Genomic DNA, 17,555 nt, shown 5'->3' on the forward strand with positions numbered 1-17,555 from the left:
CAGGCAGAATAAGAATGCCCCGAGCTAATATGACGACCGTCGAACATCACTTTCCCTATGTTTCTCCACGCTCAGTCCACGCGGGGGAGTACATACAGTAAGAGCTGTTAGGTAACGAATTTGGGGTAGTGGCCAGTCAAGGCGATAAACAAGCGAGGCGTTCATTGGCGAGGAGCACCGAGTACGGCACTTCCCACCAATCACAGAGAGCGATACCGGCGGACGATCCAAAATCTTGGCATATCGCGGTCCGATGCATCCAAGGCTTGTGGCGGCAGCCCCAGAGCTTATCCCTGTACTACCCTCTGATTGGTCGTTGAATCCACCTAGTCCACGACGCGGGGGAAGATGCAGCTTGGGGAAAGTGGGCGATCCTTGGGGTTTGTGGGCTACGGGTAACGTTCTATGCATAGGCTGCATGCTTCGTGTATATAAAGTCAATTCCGGCCTTGGCTGGAGCCCCTGGCTTGGATTGTACTTCGCGGGCTTTGTCCGGTTTGAGTGATTCGGCCCGATGTGTCTCTCTGATAGGGATGCGTATTTGTGGAGCGCGTGGGTCGGGGGCAAACCTTGCTATCTGGGGAGACAAATACTCCTATGTAAGGATATCTCTCAGAGGGCTGGTTCACCGGAATGGAATGTTCTACTGTTATCGGAACACGCCCTGAACTCTATCGAGATCTGCAGGGGCTGAATAACGTATCATTTAGTCGGACCTTAATTTCAGTTCTCTACCTAGCTGCTGTACGCACGTACAATATGCGGCCTTTTTCTAAATTATTCACCTAGTTTGCTTACATAAATAGGGGTTGCAATTTTTCTCACCCATTCAATATTCTAGTGAGGGATGGCGTAATAGTAATCAGACATGATGACATGTGAGATGGATGATATCATCATTTTAAATGAGAGACAAAGAAAATGTCATCTCAAGTCATCGGAGTCACCGAACATACAAGTAGTTCCCGCGGCCATCAAGATTGACACTTCCCTCATCAGAATAACTCTATTCAGAACATTCCATGGTTCCTTTCTTTCCACGTGGTCTCTATGCCCTTATTTTTGAGCACCGATGAAGATACTCACCTACGAACCTATGTCACAAATGGCCTCAATCACCACCTCTAACCCAACAATAAACCAAACCCAGTTCAAAATCATATCATGAATTTACACAGCCAGACCACAGGTATATATATATCAACAGAATAATAAATACAAAGACCCACCATCCCCAGGCCAAAAGAATCAACACGCTAGCACGAACAAAGAAAGAGAGAACCTGTACTCATGCTAGAACAAAAAACCCATCTATTCAATCTCCTCCATAGGATTCCCAAGATGACCAGTCCTCACAATATAATTATCCTCATCTTCATCCCCATCCTCCGCACCCCCACCAGCACCATCCTCCTCATCACCATCACCATCCCTATCCACATCCCCGTCCACACCTCGGGATTTCCCCTTCTTATTACTAACACTCCTGCCCTTGCCCTTGCCATTACTACTAGTTGTAGACTGCCCACTAGGGCTGCGAATTATACTGCCAGGCCATTGTTTCAGGCCTTTGATGCGGTCGTGGATGCTACCCGGGCCGTGGCTGTCACCATTTGGGAGAAGTGTTTCTGTTGGTGGTAGGGTTGCTGCACCGCCATCGAGGTTGAAGGCTTCCATGGCTTCGGCGATTGTTTGGGCGCCGTTGGAAGCTGCTGGGTCTTGTTTTTGCTTGTCGACTGATTCGAAGGTTTGGCGGATTCTTTCGAAGTGTTCTAGTTCCTTGGCGCTGGGATGGTGTGTTAGTATTTTGTCTATAGAAGGCGGGTGGGGGTACATACCTAACACTTGGCACGAGCTCTCCTTGAGCGGAGAGGAAGTCGTCTTCTGTCACTGTGACAGAGACATCGTCTGGTGTTGCGAGGTGGTCGAAGAACCAAGCAGTGCTGACAGGACCGTTGGGTAGGCTCTTGATCTTGTCATCGACTGCCGTGGCCTTCCTTGTAATAGCTTTCAGCATGGCATCAGAACAAAGCGCGTACAGATCAGCACCGGTGTAGGTGAGAGGAAGACGTTCCGCAACACGGTCAAGCGAGACATCGGGATCGAGAGCAAACTTCCGAGTCAAAGCCTCGAGGATAGTCGCCTGCTTTCTGTGGGTATCCGAGACACCCAGGTAGAGCATCTTATCGAAACGTCCTGGACGGAGCAAGGCTGTATCCAGCAGATCAGGACGGTTGGTAGCACCGATGACGAAGACACCGCCGCTATTCTCTTCGCCGCCGTTCATGCCGTCCAATTCTGCGAGCAGTTGACTGACAATCCGGTCCATCACACCACCGCTATCGCCTTGGTTACCACGCTTGGGGGCAACGGAATCCAATTCATCGAAGAATACAACGCAAGGACGAGCATCACGAGCACGCTGGAATACACGACGGACGTTGGCTTCGGATTCACCAATGTACATGTTAAGCAATTCAGGTCCCTTGACAGAGAAGAAGTTGAGAGAGAACTCGGTGGCAATCGCCTTGGCCAGCAGGGTCTTTCCAGTACCCGGTGGTCCATAGAACAGAATACCACTACGCTTCTTCATACCCTTGGCGAAGAGTTCGGGGCGCTCAAGTGGCAGCTGAATAGTCTCGATCAACGCATCCTTGACATTGGTCAATCCACCAACGTCATTCCAGCCTACATTCGGAATCTTGGGGGCACCAATCGAATCGGCGAAGTTCTTGCGCGCGGCTTCCACGGCAAAGTCGAAGTCTGCCTTGGTGACACCTCGTGCACCGTCGCCTCCTGCCAGCAGAACATCTCTGACGAAGACCTCCGAGCCAGACTGTTGCTTGCTGGCTTCAGCGAGGCTTTCAAGGCGAGCAGTTCTCGCTGCGGCAGCTCGTTCCACGACGTCAACCAGGTCTCCTGCGACGAGCGCGGCGGTCTTCAAGGCAACGGTTCCCAGGTCCACATCACTAGACAGCTTGATACTGCGTTCTGCGACTGCGTTCTTGAGGATTCCTTCGCGCTCTTTCTCTTCCGGGGCACCCATCTCGAACTCATGAGTGAAGAGACCACGAATGCCTTCGGGGATGTTTTCGACGTCAGTGGTGGTGGCAATGATGACTCTCGCATCATTCAAGATATCGGTCATTGCTGTCACAATGCGATCAGCGGTAAGCACTTCGATATGCCTGATCAGCAGCGAGGTGCAGTTGGCTCCACAATGGAAAGCCCGCTCTGCCCTGGCCTTTAGGTACGCCTCAGTCTTAACATCGCCACCGTTGGCACCGCCTTCTGTCAAAATATCATATGCATCAATGGGGAATGTGTGGAGACCGATGTCGGAACATGCCCGAGTTGCTACAGTTGCTTTTCCAACATGTCTCTGCTGAGACCGGAGGAGAATGAAAACGGGCTTCATACCGAGCTGGATAGCTCGAGGGCTAGTCGCAGCAGACATGAGATCCCGAATTCGCTGCTGCAGGGGGGGAATAAAGGCCTGGGGGGGCTCAGCAACAATGCCATGGGGAGCTGGAGTGTCAGTGACACTCTTCGGGATTCTCTTGACACCAAGCCAATATTCCCATCCATTATTCAGCACACCAGGAATTCGGCTCACGTCGCTTCCGGCCTGAACCATCCGAGTAGTCGCTGGGTCAAGGACAGCAACTCCACCCCATTGGTCTTCGCCTGTCTCCTCCAGCTCCTCCACGGAAGTCGGTGCAACCTGTCCAACGCGGAACCAAGCAACGCCAATTTTGCGAGCTCCCGCGTTACCGGCATCGACATTCTGGCCGAGTCTGGTGGTGATATCTTCTTCTTGATTGGCGCTGTCCCCGCCAGCGGTTCCAGAGAAGACTGCTCTGCCGAGTCCTTCGTCGACACTGATGCCGACCAAATCGCCGCTTTTGAGGATACGCCGGCGAGACTCGAAGTAATGCTTCAGTCCTGCAAATAGTGCTGGCTGAAGTACCCGATCCATGGAAAGTGGAGTAGACACCTTAAGCAATGTAACCTCCTTCGCCAAAGGCGGGTTCTTGGCAGCAGTGTTCTTCATTTGGTGCAAAAGACCAGGCTTTGAAGAACTGTTGGGTGTAGCAAAGGTCATAGGAGAGATCCGCAGGTACTTGGGGTTTTCAATGTTACCCAGAAGCAGTGGAGGAACGAAGACAGAGGGGGTCAAGCGGGTGGGTGGACGTTGAGAGACGCTAGACCGACGTTCGCCTGAGTGGTTAATGGCATAACGCGGCTTAGAGGACGGAAGGCCAGAGAGACCGAAGACCTTGACTGGGCGCCAATCGCCTGAGTCTTCGGGGGAATCATTAAAGCTTCCAAATTTGAGAGAGGCAAACATGTTCAGCTGGGGCTCCTCGGCTGCTTCAATCCGAACCCAGTCGCCAGAGAAGCAACCGATCTTGGCCAGGGTGCTGATGTCTACAAAGACAAAGGAGTCAACGTCTTCATCGTCGCGCGGCCTGGGGTGCAACACATCATTCGGGACTTGTTGCAAGAGACCTTCAACCTTGAAGGTCTTGGCTCCACCACGGCCAGGGCGCATAGTGGCCGATGTAAAATTCGATGCCACTGATCCTGGAGTATGGATTCCATCTGTGCGTCGACCACCGGCTCTTGGGGTCGCCGATGTCAATGAGGACATCACTCCAGATGCTGGCTGTGGCAGTTCAGGTGCACTGAGAGATATCATGTCTTCCAAAGAATCATCCGACGAGTCGCTCATTGAGCCTGCCGATCCCTCTGTTTCAGACTCCTCGGCAGCCGATGTAGCTTCCATCTCGGTCCCGCTTTCACCAGGCTTGTCTTCTGCCGCGGAATAGAATTGTTCGTTGGAAGTGTCATCGGCTTCATCCTCGGCCACTTGTTTGAGAAGGGCAGACCTCGGAGGGACGGTTTGCTGGGCACGAATTCCTTGTGCACGAGCCTGGATAAGGACAATCTTGGTGGTGGGCATCAACAGGCCTTGGGAAACAGGCTCACAGAATGAGATTCGCGCAGGGGGTGGCGGCGCATAGGTGATAGGGTGCGGAGGGAGAGGAAGGGGCAGTACGTCTCCAGTATGTACAATGCGTTGCGCTCCCAACGCCTCACGAACAGCTGCGGTGAGCCGTTGTTCGACATCCGCTGCCGCTCTCTTCGAATACTTCTTGGCTTCTGCCGTCTTCCCCGCCTTTCCCCAGAGACCATTGGGCCCCCGCGCATTCTGAAACCCACCACTAAACTTGTTCTGAACGTCATCGTGATTGCGGAGAAGATGGCGCTCTACGGTAACAAATATCGTATCGAGATGAATTGGGGCGACATCCAGAATCCGAATCTCTACGGACCGATGTGCCTGTAGGGAGTTGCGCGATGGATCAACCTTCCCCAGAGCCTGGAGGAAAGGCTGCAGTGAATCCGCTGACTCTGGGAACAGAACCGTCGAGTGTGATAACGGAACTGGCGACCTTTCTGTGGGCTGGATGCGTACTGGAAGTATCGTCCAGGCCTGGTCCTCCACCGAGGTATACGTAGGGGTATGCGGGGCAATTGCAACATAGAGAACTCCATCGTCTGAGGTCGTGACATCTAATAGAAGCAAGACAAATTGGTTAGCCTTTTCATCGACAATGGCCGACTGGGTTGACACTCACCTTGGAGGGCCTGCTGCTGGAACAGGTCATTCGCTAGATCTTCGGATAAGATGCCGACCTTCCCACGCAGCTGGGGGTCCAGCGCCAGACGTGCTGCGATCGGAGCCTTGTTATTCAATCGCCGCTTTCCGGCTCTTCTTCTCCGTTGTCTGGGCTGGTGGGAGCTCTGTCCATATTGCTCGAAGTCCATGGGGGCGGTGTCTCCGGTTGCCGTCGGGAAGTAAAGCGGGGGAGATTGAGGGAGAGGTGGTGAATAACAATTGGAATCACCAGATCATCCGGCCAACAAGCTCCTGTCAGAGGATACACACGATCCGACACCGACAGAGGTACTGAGGGGAGAAGATGAGTGGTCGCCGGATCCAGAATCCGGGGGAAATCAACACGCGGGCATCTCGGCACCGCCCGCCGTTCTGCCATGTCCCGAAGCCGAGGTCCAATCGGCCCATGAATGTCGTTGAGTAGTAGAAGCACTTGAGATATATGTATACTTCATGATTTATAGGTCATGGCTAATTGGAGCTTTGAGAAGTCTATAAGGAATGGTGTAAACATGGTTTCCAGTTTAGCAGTTTGGGAACTCGCAAGCGTGCCCTGACGCTATTGGCTATTCCTTGCCTGTGATTGCGATGAGCTTCCCCAGCTTCATACAACTGACATCATTTTATTTGGGGATATAGCTTCAATCGATTCTAACCCAGCTATAGGCTATATTGCTAAGTCTTTTGATATTATTGGTGTATAGATTCGTCGTTATCTAATGTTTTGAAAATATATATTTCCGCCTCTGACAAACATTGGTATCTGTAAAATGGATGCCTGAATTTTCGAGAATCAAGCAAGATATCTCACTGCCTCAATAAAAGAAAAAGCCCACTAGGCAGTGGAATTAGTAGAGCCAACGACATATATCGCGTGCCGGTGACAACACAACGTGAGGCTGCCACATTCCCAAGGAACCAAATGCTGTTGACTGATATCCCGTCTTATCGCAGGAATAGGCTGCCATGACTGAAGGGCTAGAATGATCAGTCAATTCGGGTATCTACAACGTCATTTAGAATGTGGTTGGTGAAGATATTCTCCAGTGCCCTTGCAGATAATGCCCAATGCATAATCAATTACAGTACTGCAGATGCCACAAAGACTGAGGAAGAGGGCTGCTTTTGACCTGCGCCGGGGCTTGACAGGGGGGCTGTGCAATGGGAGTCAAATGGGGCGCAGTCGAATGCTCTCCAGGGTCCAGCCGTGTTCTGCAGATGTACTGTAGGCAGACAACAAAGCAAACGCCCCGGGGCTTCGTCCACCGACAGATGCAGTCCAAGTTGGTCCGACTTCGGCCGATTATTGGGCTGGAGGTGTGTGACCAGCGGTGACAGGCGGCTCAAGTGCGCAGGTTCAAATGCGCACGCAGCTCGTAACCTCGTATTGGAACAGTTAGAACGAGTCATTGTATGGGCCTGTGGGGTCCGGGAATGTGGATTGGCTGTTCAAGACCCTTTCTCTTGTCCAGTGGCCAAGATATTAGACCATGTCGGGCGCAACGCCAATCATGTCCTGTGATTCAGGGATTATGGCATGATTCTGAGTGACGTATCCCACAAACGGGTACTCCGTATAACGGGAACATGAAAGAACAAAACAGTTAACCTGAACTCAATGAGGCTCTCGGAGAACAAATGTCTCCGACTCCGAGTTTCCAAATAAAGCAGTGGGGAAACGGTACGATACCCGCTGGGGTGCCACCAACAAGGCTGGACCTGGTAATTACCAGTACTGAGTTACAATACAGTCCAGTCCACCAATCACATGACGTAGAATGTGCTCAGCCATCGCAAACTATACTACTTTGGGGTTAGCGTCTTCGTCTATCAGGCAGACATCCAACGCGCCATCAGAGCCTCCAGTTCTTCTTTTCCTTGATCCGCTTATTCCCCCCATCGTTGTCAAGCTTATTCTTTTATTCTTCGTTTCTGCCCTTTTTGTCCTCCATAGCTGCCTTCAAGAACTTCCAATATCGGCTTCTATAGTGGGGCTGTCCGCCATCTCAAGACGTTATCGTTTCTGATATCCAGATACTGGAAGACATCGCATCTTTATTCCGGGGTATCGTATTCCCTTGGACGATCGCCGTTGACGACTGAACACCATTTTGGCTGGTTATATCAGTCCGACACTCCTTGGACCCTGTTTTGGAGCCTTCAGACTCTCCGACACTTTTGGTTCAGGAGTGCATGTGCACCCGGAGATTATCAGACTATCGCGATCGTGTTAGATCTCCACAGCCTTGCGTCTGTTGAAGGGTGTCGATTTCTGTCGCTTTAGATCATCCACGAGCAGTGGGCGTCTGATATATATCCCAACGGAGTCGAAAATCAGAGGCTTACATCTCTGACTCGACCGTACGTCACTTCTCGAATCATCTGGACACAGATCCTCGGTGAGTCATGGAGTCGGCCAATCAGCCGCAATACCCGGTCCTTTCCTGTTGGGATCAGTGTGCTAACGCCTGGGTTGATGCAGCACCGCCAATAATGTCTTCCGCCCAGCCAGAGCCATCGCGGCTGCACCCGCGTCGCCGGCCCATCTTAAACACCGAATTGCCCACCATGTCGACCGACTCTGTTGAATCTGAGATGCGACTGAAGAAAGGAGAGACCTTCCATACTCCCACCTCCCCGCCGTCCAGTGACAGTGATCCAGTCTTGAACCTTCGGTCACTGCCTCGTCGTTCGCCAACATCTTTGGAAGCGATCACCGCCGCCGAGGAGCGTATGACTTCTATCCTTGGCCGTCTTAGTCTCAATACCACCGAGGATAAACAGAAAGGCTCGGGAAGTACTGTGCCTGATACCATGCGCAGAAACTCTAATTCCATGTCCAACCTTGGTTCCTCGAACGAGGAGAAAAAGACAGACCAGGAGCAAGATCATAGTCACGATTCTGACAGTGGCATTGGGTCATCAGTCAGCAGCGAGGAAGAGCTCTCTGATTCAAACAGCAAAGGTAGGCTCACACATTGTTCCTGTATTGTCCCTTCATTGAGGTTCCGGGCTCTAACGAATAGCAGATAATGGTATTCACGACAAACAATCTGCCATTACAGACTCTATTGCCGCATTTGCTTCAGGATCCTCATCCAAGCGTCAACTAGGCCCCGCTGCCTGCAAGCAAATTGAACGATACGTTCTTGTTCCCATCCTCAAAGAACCTCGCCTTAAACCGTTCCACCCACTGGTACGGAGTATTCCTCAACGTATTGTCAATAAGCAGATTGTCTGTCTGCGGGATCTTGAAAAAACCCTATTGTGGTTGGCACCGGTAAGTTAATATATTGTTCTCAATGGGTTATTGGAGTTCCGGCGAAAGCTTATCGTTTTTTCTCTCTTCTTTATAAAGAAGTCTGCAAACTCTCGACTCTCGTATCTCAGCTTCTGCGAGTTCACTATTCAATGCTTGCATACTTCGGCGTCTCATCTTAACGATCGCGATCAACGACTACCTGCCGATCGCCCTTATACTAACGGATACTTCCTTGACCTTGTTTCACAGGTTCGACGATACGCCGCCATGATTCGCGCTGAGCGTGAGCGGGTCCCAGCGACCCGGGGCGGCAAGCCCGAGGAGAAATCTAATCTGTATGTATTACCCTTTCATCCCAAGTATGCAGTTGTACTAACCCGACATAGGGTGCACCAAGCTCATCTGGAACATGGCATTTCCAAGGACGGAAAGCCCCTGGAGCTTGTTGTCATGCAAGATGGAAAGCCCATTTCCATGCTGACTGGAAAGCCTTATGAAGTGGATTCTTCCATTTCGTCTAGTTCCATCAAGCGTACCATCAACCTCGACGATGCAGTCGACGAGGGCGTGCAGCGCTCGATGGCTCGTCGCAAGAAAAATGCTCCTCCTATGGACATTAACCAGAAGTGTTCCCACTGTGACAAGGTGTTCAAGCGCCCTTGTGACTTGACGTAAGTGATCTTGTTCATTCAAACCAAAGTTGACAATGCTAACTTGTTCTAGCAAACACGAGAAGACCCACTCTCGCCCCTGGAAGTGCGAGGATACTTCGTGTAAATATTTCAAGGTTGGCTGGCCCACCGAGAAAGAGCGCGACCGCCACATGAACGACAAACACTCGGATGCCCCCAAGCTTTTCCGCTGCGGCTTTGAGCCATGCACCTATGCCTCGAAGCGCTCGAGCAACTGTAAGCAGCACATGGAGAAGGCTCACGGATGGAAATATGTCCGATCCAAGAACAATGGTCGCAGTGGCAGCACCGGCAGCAAGCGTGATTCCTCTGTCCAGGCAACTCCTCAGACACCCAGTGTCTCTACTCCTGCCTCCAAGGTCACCGACTTTGCTACCCCAATCACAGGGCCCAGCCCCTCTCCCAGCGACCAGACCTACAACTGGCCTGAGAACCCCAACTTCAACTTTGCGGAGCCTCCTGCGCCTCACAGCGATGACTTCCCCTTGTTCGGCGAATCCCCGCCTTACTTGATGAATGATATCAACTCTTTCCCGACTTCGATGAATCTGGACGGTTTCCAGGCTCAATTCGGGGCTGGCGACCCAAACAGTTTGATTCCGGCGCTGGAAATGCACCGACAGTCTATGAACTCCATGTCTGTCCCTTCGTCAGAGTCTGTTCCCGATCTGATGGGACCTGTGTCATTTGATGGATCCCCTCTCGCCGGAACCGACAGCATCAACTTTGACCTTGAGTGGAACAACCTCGAGTACCCACTCAACGACGAGTACAACGCTATGTCCATGCGTATGCAGGCGCCTACCCATCCCATGGAGGCCATGAAGGGTTACTCGAACGAGTTCACCCAGATGAACAACAACCATCTGTCCTACGCCCTTCCCACCAAAGTGTCCGGCCTCTCTCCGGGTGCCCAGGGCAACGCCATGCTGTACTCTCCTGACTCATCCAATGTCGGCGACACCCTCTCGGAGCGCTACGAATACGCTCTCCAGCCCAAGGCCGGAAACGATTTCACTCTGTTTGACCCAAGCTCCCAGATGGGCCATGCTGCTCCCCGCATGACGCAGACCAACAGCAATGAGGCACTCCAGTACCACCGGACCCAGCAGACTATGTTCCATTCTCTGAATGAGCAGCAGCGTGCTCTCATGAACTCCTGGAACGGACAGCCCATCCAGGGCCACTACCTACCCCGCGACAACATGGAGATGGATTTCAAGTAAAGAGGAGGACCCACAATATCGCACCTGTTGAATTTTTCCTGTTCCCAAGCGACCCAGCGATGATAATAAGGCTCTACGTATTCGTATTCATATATTTTTAGTTAGTCCACAGAAATCTCCACATGATTCTTTCTCATCTCTCCACGTAAATCATGCCGATACTGTACTTATAGTCAGGTGGAGATCAGAGGCCTGATCACGCAGAACTTAATAGTCATAATCATAATCATAACCATACCAAGATCAGCGCCGAGAACATCCCCGCCTCATAAGGCTCGCAAACGAGTAGGCAACACCATAATCAGTCTTGGCATCCAAGACCTCATAGTAAGTCTCTAAGCCAGTGGAGACAAAAGGCCGCGTCAGGAAGCCGATCAGAATAGTCCCAGGGGCGCAGTTTAGCAAAGTTAGCGACAGCCCTACAATCTGCCACCAGAGCGGGTGTGACGACATCTCCTCTTCTCCGCCTCCTTTCCCGCTCGCCTTCTTCCCCATTCATTCACTCTCTTCCTTTCTCTCTCAATCTAGATTAAAGAGCTTGTGCGTTCCATCCAACAGCCTGACTTAGCCGCTGTTGGAATTCCGGCGTCAACCAGCCTTGTTAGGCAGACGCATTCCCCTCGTTTCACGACCCTTCGTCACAATCACCACAAATCACCTATTTGTCCGTGTCTATTTCCTCTCACGGGAAAAGCAAGCCCTGATTTTTTATCCCAGGAGAGACAACGACATCTATTCACAATGCCGGAATCACAATCGTCTGATCCCGCATTCCCCAGCGGCAAGGGTGTGGACTTGCCTGCGCAACCCGCTGCCCCGCCAGGCCAGGTCCTAACCGGAAAGCAAGAACACTGTGAGTTGATCATGATCGCAATCGTGATGGAAATTGTGTGGTATTTGTGGTAGTAGTTCCAGTATTAGTTGCTGACAGGTGGGGTATTCCACAGACCTCAAGCGCGAGCTCATCGCCCGTCAAGTCCGCGCCGAAATCTCCGAGCTGAATTCCCCGACAGCGCTGCAGCGATTCGGTGCGCCGTTTAGGTCTGAGTTTGGTGAGGTTGCGCCTGTCGACTCTGAGCTACCTATTTTGCGGTATATCTTCGTGCATCACGTTCGGAATTTCCCGTTCCTTGACCAGGCGCGGGAAAAGGAGTTTTGGCAGGATAAGCTACAAATCGTGGGTTTTTCTTTTCTCCGTATGGGATCATGGTGGGGGAGACTTGCTGACTGGCGGGTTCGCGATATAGTTTTTGGAATCGTTCGCCAATAAACATGTTTCGTCTTCGGAGGATCGGCTGGAGGAAACGAAGCGTCGGAAGTTGGCACGGAAATGCGAGAAGCTCGTGGAGCTGATGATGGTTTCGGGTATACCGACCGCGTCTGGTTATGAGGAGCGCATTCAGTTCTCTGAGATGGAGGTTGTGGAGCGTGGAGCTCAGGAGTCGGGCTTGCTGGTTAATATGCCCGAGGGTAATTCGATTAATGGCTGGGATGTGAATGTCGCCGCTGTTCGGACGACGTCTGTCAAGCGGACGATGCGATACCATCAACACGCAGTAAGTGATATATTCTCGAGATCTTTTCGTTTTGTTGGAGACGTTTGCTCACGACAGCATGAACAGGAATTTCTTATTCGAGTTCGTCAAGATGGCAAAGGCGAGTTACATGTTGGGAGGAGATATGGAGAGTTTGTTAAGCTTCACAAAAGATTGAGGACTGAAATGCCTGGCAAACATCTCCCACCTCTTCCTCGCAAGAACAAGACCTCTACTACGAGCTGGTTTGGTTCAAATGCCGATGATGATGCCTCTTCAGTCTCATCTCTTTCTACACAGGGTAACAGCATGCCCGAGGAGTTGCCTTCCTCGCGGACCCTTGCCCCTTCCACGGGTAGCATTCGGCGTTCGCTTTCACGAAGTTCAATGCGATCAACCAAATCACCCCGTGCATCGACGACCGATGTATCAAGAGAGACTGTATTATACCGCGAGGAACAACGTGTATCGCTGCGCGCGTTCCTGCGCACAATATTGCAGAACAAGCGCGTTTCGGAATCCAAGGCAATGGAAGAGTTCTTGACTGCCCGTCCCATTAAGTTGAATGAGGAAGAGGAGCTTGATGTTCAGAAGCGGAAAGCCATGGATGCGGTGAGAATCGAGGAGCAAAAACGCTTTTATGAAATTGCCAGGCAGCGAGCTGCCGAGTTGGACGTTTACATGGAGCAGTTCCGTCGGGATATTGTGGAGAGCAGTTAGTCAACGTGAGCCGTTTGTCAGGAAAATTGCTAATCTCGCTGAATTTAGATGGATTGACAAAGCTTTTCGCTGAGATCCGGGAGAAGCCTTCTATTCCAGACCTCAGCCCGCAATATCAGAAGTTTGCTGAGTGGCTTCGTATTGAGTATGTTCTTCAAGTTTCGAGATCTTCAACTACTAACAGTGATTAGAGTTGCTGCAACGATATACCACTTATTCCTTGCCGAGGATAACTCCCCTGAACTTTTCGCGCAAGCGAAGAGGATCCACGGCCTCGTCCCTTATACCCTGATGAAGAATGTCATTCGCATTGCCAACCCAGCCGCAGTCATGTCCGGTGTTCTCGACCTGTTTATGGCACAACCCTTCGGCTCGCGGTCACTCTTGCAGCGCATTTTCTCTTTGACATTGAACGAGAGCATCAAAGACTTCCAGCGACATATCAACTCGCTGGCTGCCAAGGTCGAGGATGAAGTTCTCACCAAGAAGCTCAAGGCCTTCGCGGATGCCGAAGAAGAAACCAAGAATGAGATCAGAGCAGAGGCCGTGGCCGATGATGTTGATCTTATTGTCGCCATCCTTCGCTCTGAACTCATATCTCCAGAGCTCACGCCAGAGCAGATCGGAAAGGTATTCAACGGCTACGTTGCCTGGAACCACGCCGTCGATAATGTAGACCTGGAAATGCAACAGGGCGCTCAATGGTTCGCTCACATGAAGCAGCTTCTCAAGCTTTACACCCGGCAACGGGATAAGTCGATGATGCTGAGCATTGTTGAAGAGCCTGTCACATTACAGCTCTTCCGTGATCTCTTCACTATCTTTTACGAACCATTGGTCCGAGTTTACAAGTCTGCAAACGTGTACGGCAGTATTACCGACTTTGCGCAATTCGCTGACGACGCTATTGGTGTGATTGAGAGTTCCCAGCGCCAGGATGCCTCTGCCGATCCAAACCAAACTGTGCAGGCCTTCATCGACCTGTGCGCTCGTCACGAGGCCAACTTCTACAAATTTATTCATGAAGTGCACCAGCATGACAATGGTCTGTTCCAGTCTCTAATGTCTTGGATCGAGGAGATCCTCGACTTCCTGCGCAATGGCCCCGCAGGAGGCAAAATGGACATCAACGCCTTGTTCCAAGGAGCTGTTGGCGTCGGCCAGGTCGACAAAGAGATTGCCCTGACCGAAATTAATGCTTTGATTAAGTGGCATGAAGACCGCAAACGCTGGCATTTGAACAAGACCCGCCAGAAGATGGCCGCTGAAGGTACAGCAGGGGAACCCATCCCTGGCACTGGTGCCTTCCGTAGTGGTGATTTCGGTCTTGACGAGGTATGTATTTCCCACTCGACCCAGACTCAAACTTAAAAAATCATACTAACTCACTCCCCAGGGCGATTTGGAAGACCTCACCATCTCAGATGAAGCATCCGACGCCTCAGACGAAGACACCGAAGACGAAGACATGGACGATCCCATTGCCGTCGAGCGTCGTCGTCGCACAAAGAAACAGGACCAACTCCGCCGTACAGCCGGTGAACCTGTTAAGCCGGAGGTCACCGAGATTCTCAAGCTGGGCGAACCATTTGTTGTCATGTTGCGGCATGTGCTTGCGGATTAGAAGGGGATGGGTATCTTGAGTGGTTCTATTTGCTTCGCATAGTTCACGATACCGCCATAGACATGGCTCTCTGTGCTTGCTTTTATTTGGCTTTCTCTTGATACACCGTGTTTTAAATTCTCCCTGCCTTGGCCTTGTTTTGGCTGGGGGTGTATGGAAGGGTAGATGGTGATCGAATCATTGAAAATACCAATAGGGCAGTGAATACGATTTTTGAATTAGGCTTCGTAGGGTCGTATTTCAGGCACTGAATCACTTGGTAAGTACTCTCAACGCCCGATGTCAAATGGGAGTCTATCTACGACATTTATCGGTACGATATCTGAGGTCAATTTTTCCTGCATGCAATAAGTAGCTAGGAGAAGCACTTAAGAGCTCTCACACGCTGCAATACTGTATTCCATGTGCCATTCCTTCGTACGTTGTTACTGTACCAACAAACCAAAATCACAAGATTTTCACCTTCCGGACGGCATTCAAACTTTCAAACTTTACATAAACAAAGTTCATGCATTCATAGAGAGAGCTTCCTCCCCACCCAACTTTAAAGGCAATCAGAGCACTTTAACGGGGAGGAAGTCCTTAACCCTAATGTCAAAATTTGATTGTAATTAGGGTAGAAGACAGAAGAGGGTCTATAAAGCTCAATCACCTATAATTCTCCTTGGCCCAGATTTTGGGCCTCTAGCCCCATGTCTGCAGTGGAATCAGGTTTGGGATGTGTTACCTAGTAAAGCCCAGATAAACTGCTTCCAGTGGAGAAAAAGGGGTTGGTGTCGCTTTAGATCCTCTGCACCCGTACCTCTTCACGAACACGGATGCCGCCAATGTTGTTCCCATACTGACCCATAAGAATTTCCTCATCACTCTGGTTATTGCGAGCAATGTATGCCTCAGTGATACTCTCCTGCGCGACACTAAACATTGTAGATCTCTTCGTCGGGTTCTGCATGCGAAAGCGGGACGAATGAGAAGAGTCATCTTGTTTGATATATCTGCTGTCTGAGCTCTTCACACTCGAACCATGGACGATAACGCGGTAGAGGGGGCGGACAGTGGGAATGCCAACGCAGATCAAGGTGACGGCCATTTCGACGCCCGACCAGATGACCAGGTCGACGGTATCCTCTGTAACAGAGAGCCACGGATAAATCAGCCGAGCCCACAGCTGGTGAGAACTGAATTAAAGTGCTTACCTGTGTAGTTGGTGCTGGACAAGCCACCCAGATCGATAGTTCTTATTATTCCGCATACACAAGCTCTGCAAGTGAAGATTAGTTGACGCTTATAAGGGGATGGAGCGCTATAGCGACACACATAAAACCCAAACTCAAGCTGATTGCAATAGACATCTTCTCTTTGAACTTCATATTAAGATTCCAAATGAAAATCCACGGAAGAAGGGCAAAATAGAAGTCCACAGCAGCACACCATGCTTAATAACAACAATATCAGTATATGGCTCATAGCAAAAGCGAAAAACTATCAAAGGAATGGAACATACACCCAAGCAAGATAGAGAATGGCGTGACATTGATAATGCTACGCCCTGGGACGCGAGGGTCGTATATGGATTTGGACGGCACACGCTGGGTCCAGAAAATAATTGCTGTCATCACGGACACAATCGACAGACTGACCATTGAGACCCAAATGGAGAGGCGATGCCATTGCTTAACCACAATGCGTAGCAAAAAAAGACCCAGCGAAAGCTTCGCAATAGCCATTCCTATCACTGCAAAGGTCTGTCCAATCATTTCGTTGTAGACAGCTTGAACAGCCGAGTCTATAGGCAAGGTGGATATGGGCTGTCCGAATCCGTGCACGCCTGCGATTGTGATAAAGATAGTGTATAGGAGCAGAAACACCTGGAACGTGGTGAGCGTTCAAGCGGGATATTGATTTCGAACGAGCGTAGCTTACCCAAGCCAAGTTGAACACATGGTCATCTACTCCGAGTGCTTCGATAATGTATACTCGTGTATAGAGTCGGAGAGGGACCAGAATGAAAGAGATAAAAGTCATCGCCCACATCACCGCAACGGCACGAATACCTTTGCCAGCCAACATCCTTAATTCACTTGTAGAATGCCTTTGGAATGAGAGACGGTCAAAGAGTATGCGCCGAGGATCGATAGACCACAAAGCTTTGTCGGAAGGAGAGCACCCCGAGGACACAGATGATGGCTTCCTCCCGTTTTAAATATGTGATACTGTCGTCCCAAATCCCCATAATGATGACAGATGATACCAAAATGACACTCTGTAGGATGATTGTAGGCTATCAATTATTGCAATCCTACCCTTCAGATTCAGCATTAGCGAGGATGATTATAATTGATTGGGAAGATCCCAACTCATTGCTGCTCATTTCTGTTTCAGGCGCGCGAATAACGCCGCATGTTGCAGTGGCCTCTGTTAACTCGAGAAAGCCATACCATGTTGGGATAGTAGCAGCGTCTAGTCCGAAAATGCACCGTAGTGGCGCTCACGCCAGAGCTCGTGTTGATTCCGGGGAAATTGGGATGTGGGCCATTTCGACTGCACGAAGTCCGCGCATTCGACAGGTCAACTGTCAGCGGAAAGGCTTCTGGCGGCGGGAGCGTCGCAACGGTCTAAACACCTTCGGCCCGTCATTCAGAGTTGATTTCTGCCATGTATTATTGGCCAAATCAACGCTTCATCAATTTTAGTTTAAGCCACGCGCGAATAGACCCACGGTCGCACTTGGAGACCATGCAATGCGTCCATTCGGGAGAATCCAGGCAAGGCAAACGAGGCACCCCACTAGAGTGCTGATGATCGGCAGT

The 17,555-nt window shown here is 50.8% G+C and overlaps 4 protein-coding genes across 4 annotated transcripts; 2 read left to right on the forward strand and 2 right to left on the reverse strand.

The window, feature by feature from the left end:
* Nucleotides 1-1,311: 1,311 nt before the first annotated feature.
* pex6 (AAA family ATPase peroxin 6) lies at nucleotides 1,312-5,835 on the reverse strand (the record flags this gene model as incomplete). Its single annotated transcript, XM_022630235.1, has 3 exons — nucleotides 1,312-1,786; nucleotides 1,839-5,580; nucleotides 5,646-5,835. 3 exons carry the CDS (start codon nucleotides 5,833-5,835, stop codon nucleotides 1,312-1,314), a joined length of 4,407 nt encoding a protein of 1,468 aa, XP_022489698.1.
* A 2,344-nt stretch (nucleotides 5,836-8,179) lies between these two features.
* Nucleotides 8,180-10,866, forward strand: ace1 (putative C2H2 transcription factor (Ace1); the record flags this gene model as incomplete). The annotated part of the gene is made up of 5 exons (XM_022630429.1): nucleotides 8,180-8,651; nucleotides 8,716-8,966; nucleotides 9,198-9,283; nucleotides 9,335-9,619; nucleotides 9,672-10,866. The coding sequence occupies 5 exons, from the start codon at nucleotides 8,180-8,182 to the stop codon at nucleotides 10,864-10,866; spliced, it is 2,289 nt and encodes a 762-aa protein (XP_022489565.1).
* Nucleotides 10,867-11,607: 741 nt separating this feature from the next.
* Nucleotides 11,608-14,745, forward strand: PENARI_c006G01454 (PX domain-containing protein; the record flags this gene model as incomplete). The annotated part of the gene is made up of 7 exons (XM_022630156.1): nucleotides 11,608-11,719; nucleotides 11,814-12,043; nucleotides 12,114-12,422; nucleotides 12,480-13,116; nucleotides 13,170-13,266; nucleotides 13,313-14,456; nucleotides 14,518-14,745. The coding sequence occupies 7 exons, from the start codon at nucleotides 11,608-11,610 to the stop codon at nucleotides 14,743-14,745; spliced, it is 2,757 nt and encodes a 918-aa protein (XP_022490027.1).
* Nucleotides 14,746-15,327: 582 nt separating this feature from the next.
* Nucleotides 15,328-16,815, reverse strand: PENARI_c006G08473 (uncharacterized protein; the record flags this gene model as incomplete). The annotated part of the gene is made up of 6 exons (XM_022630490.1): nucleotides 15,328-15,333; nucleotides 15,548-15,873; nucleotides 15,942-16,006; nucleotides 16,063-16,180; nucleotides 16,250-16,613; nucleotides 16,669-16,815. 6 exons carry the CDS (start codon nucleotides 16,813-16,815, stop codon nucleotides 15,328-15,330), a joined length of 1,026 nt encoding a protein of 341 aa, XP_022489716.1.
* Nucleotides 16,816-17,555: the final 740 nt, after the last annotated feature.

Source organism: Penicillium arizonense, assembly GCF_001773325.1.
Source record: "Penicillium arizonense strain CBS 141311 chromosome Unknown PENARI_contig006, whole genome shotgun sequence".
Lineage (NCBI taxonomy): Eukaryota > Fungi > Ascomycota > Eurotiomycetes > Eurotiales > Aspergillaceae > Penicillium > Penicillium arizonense.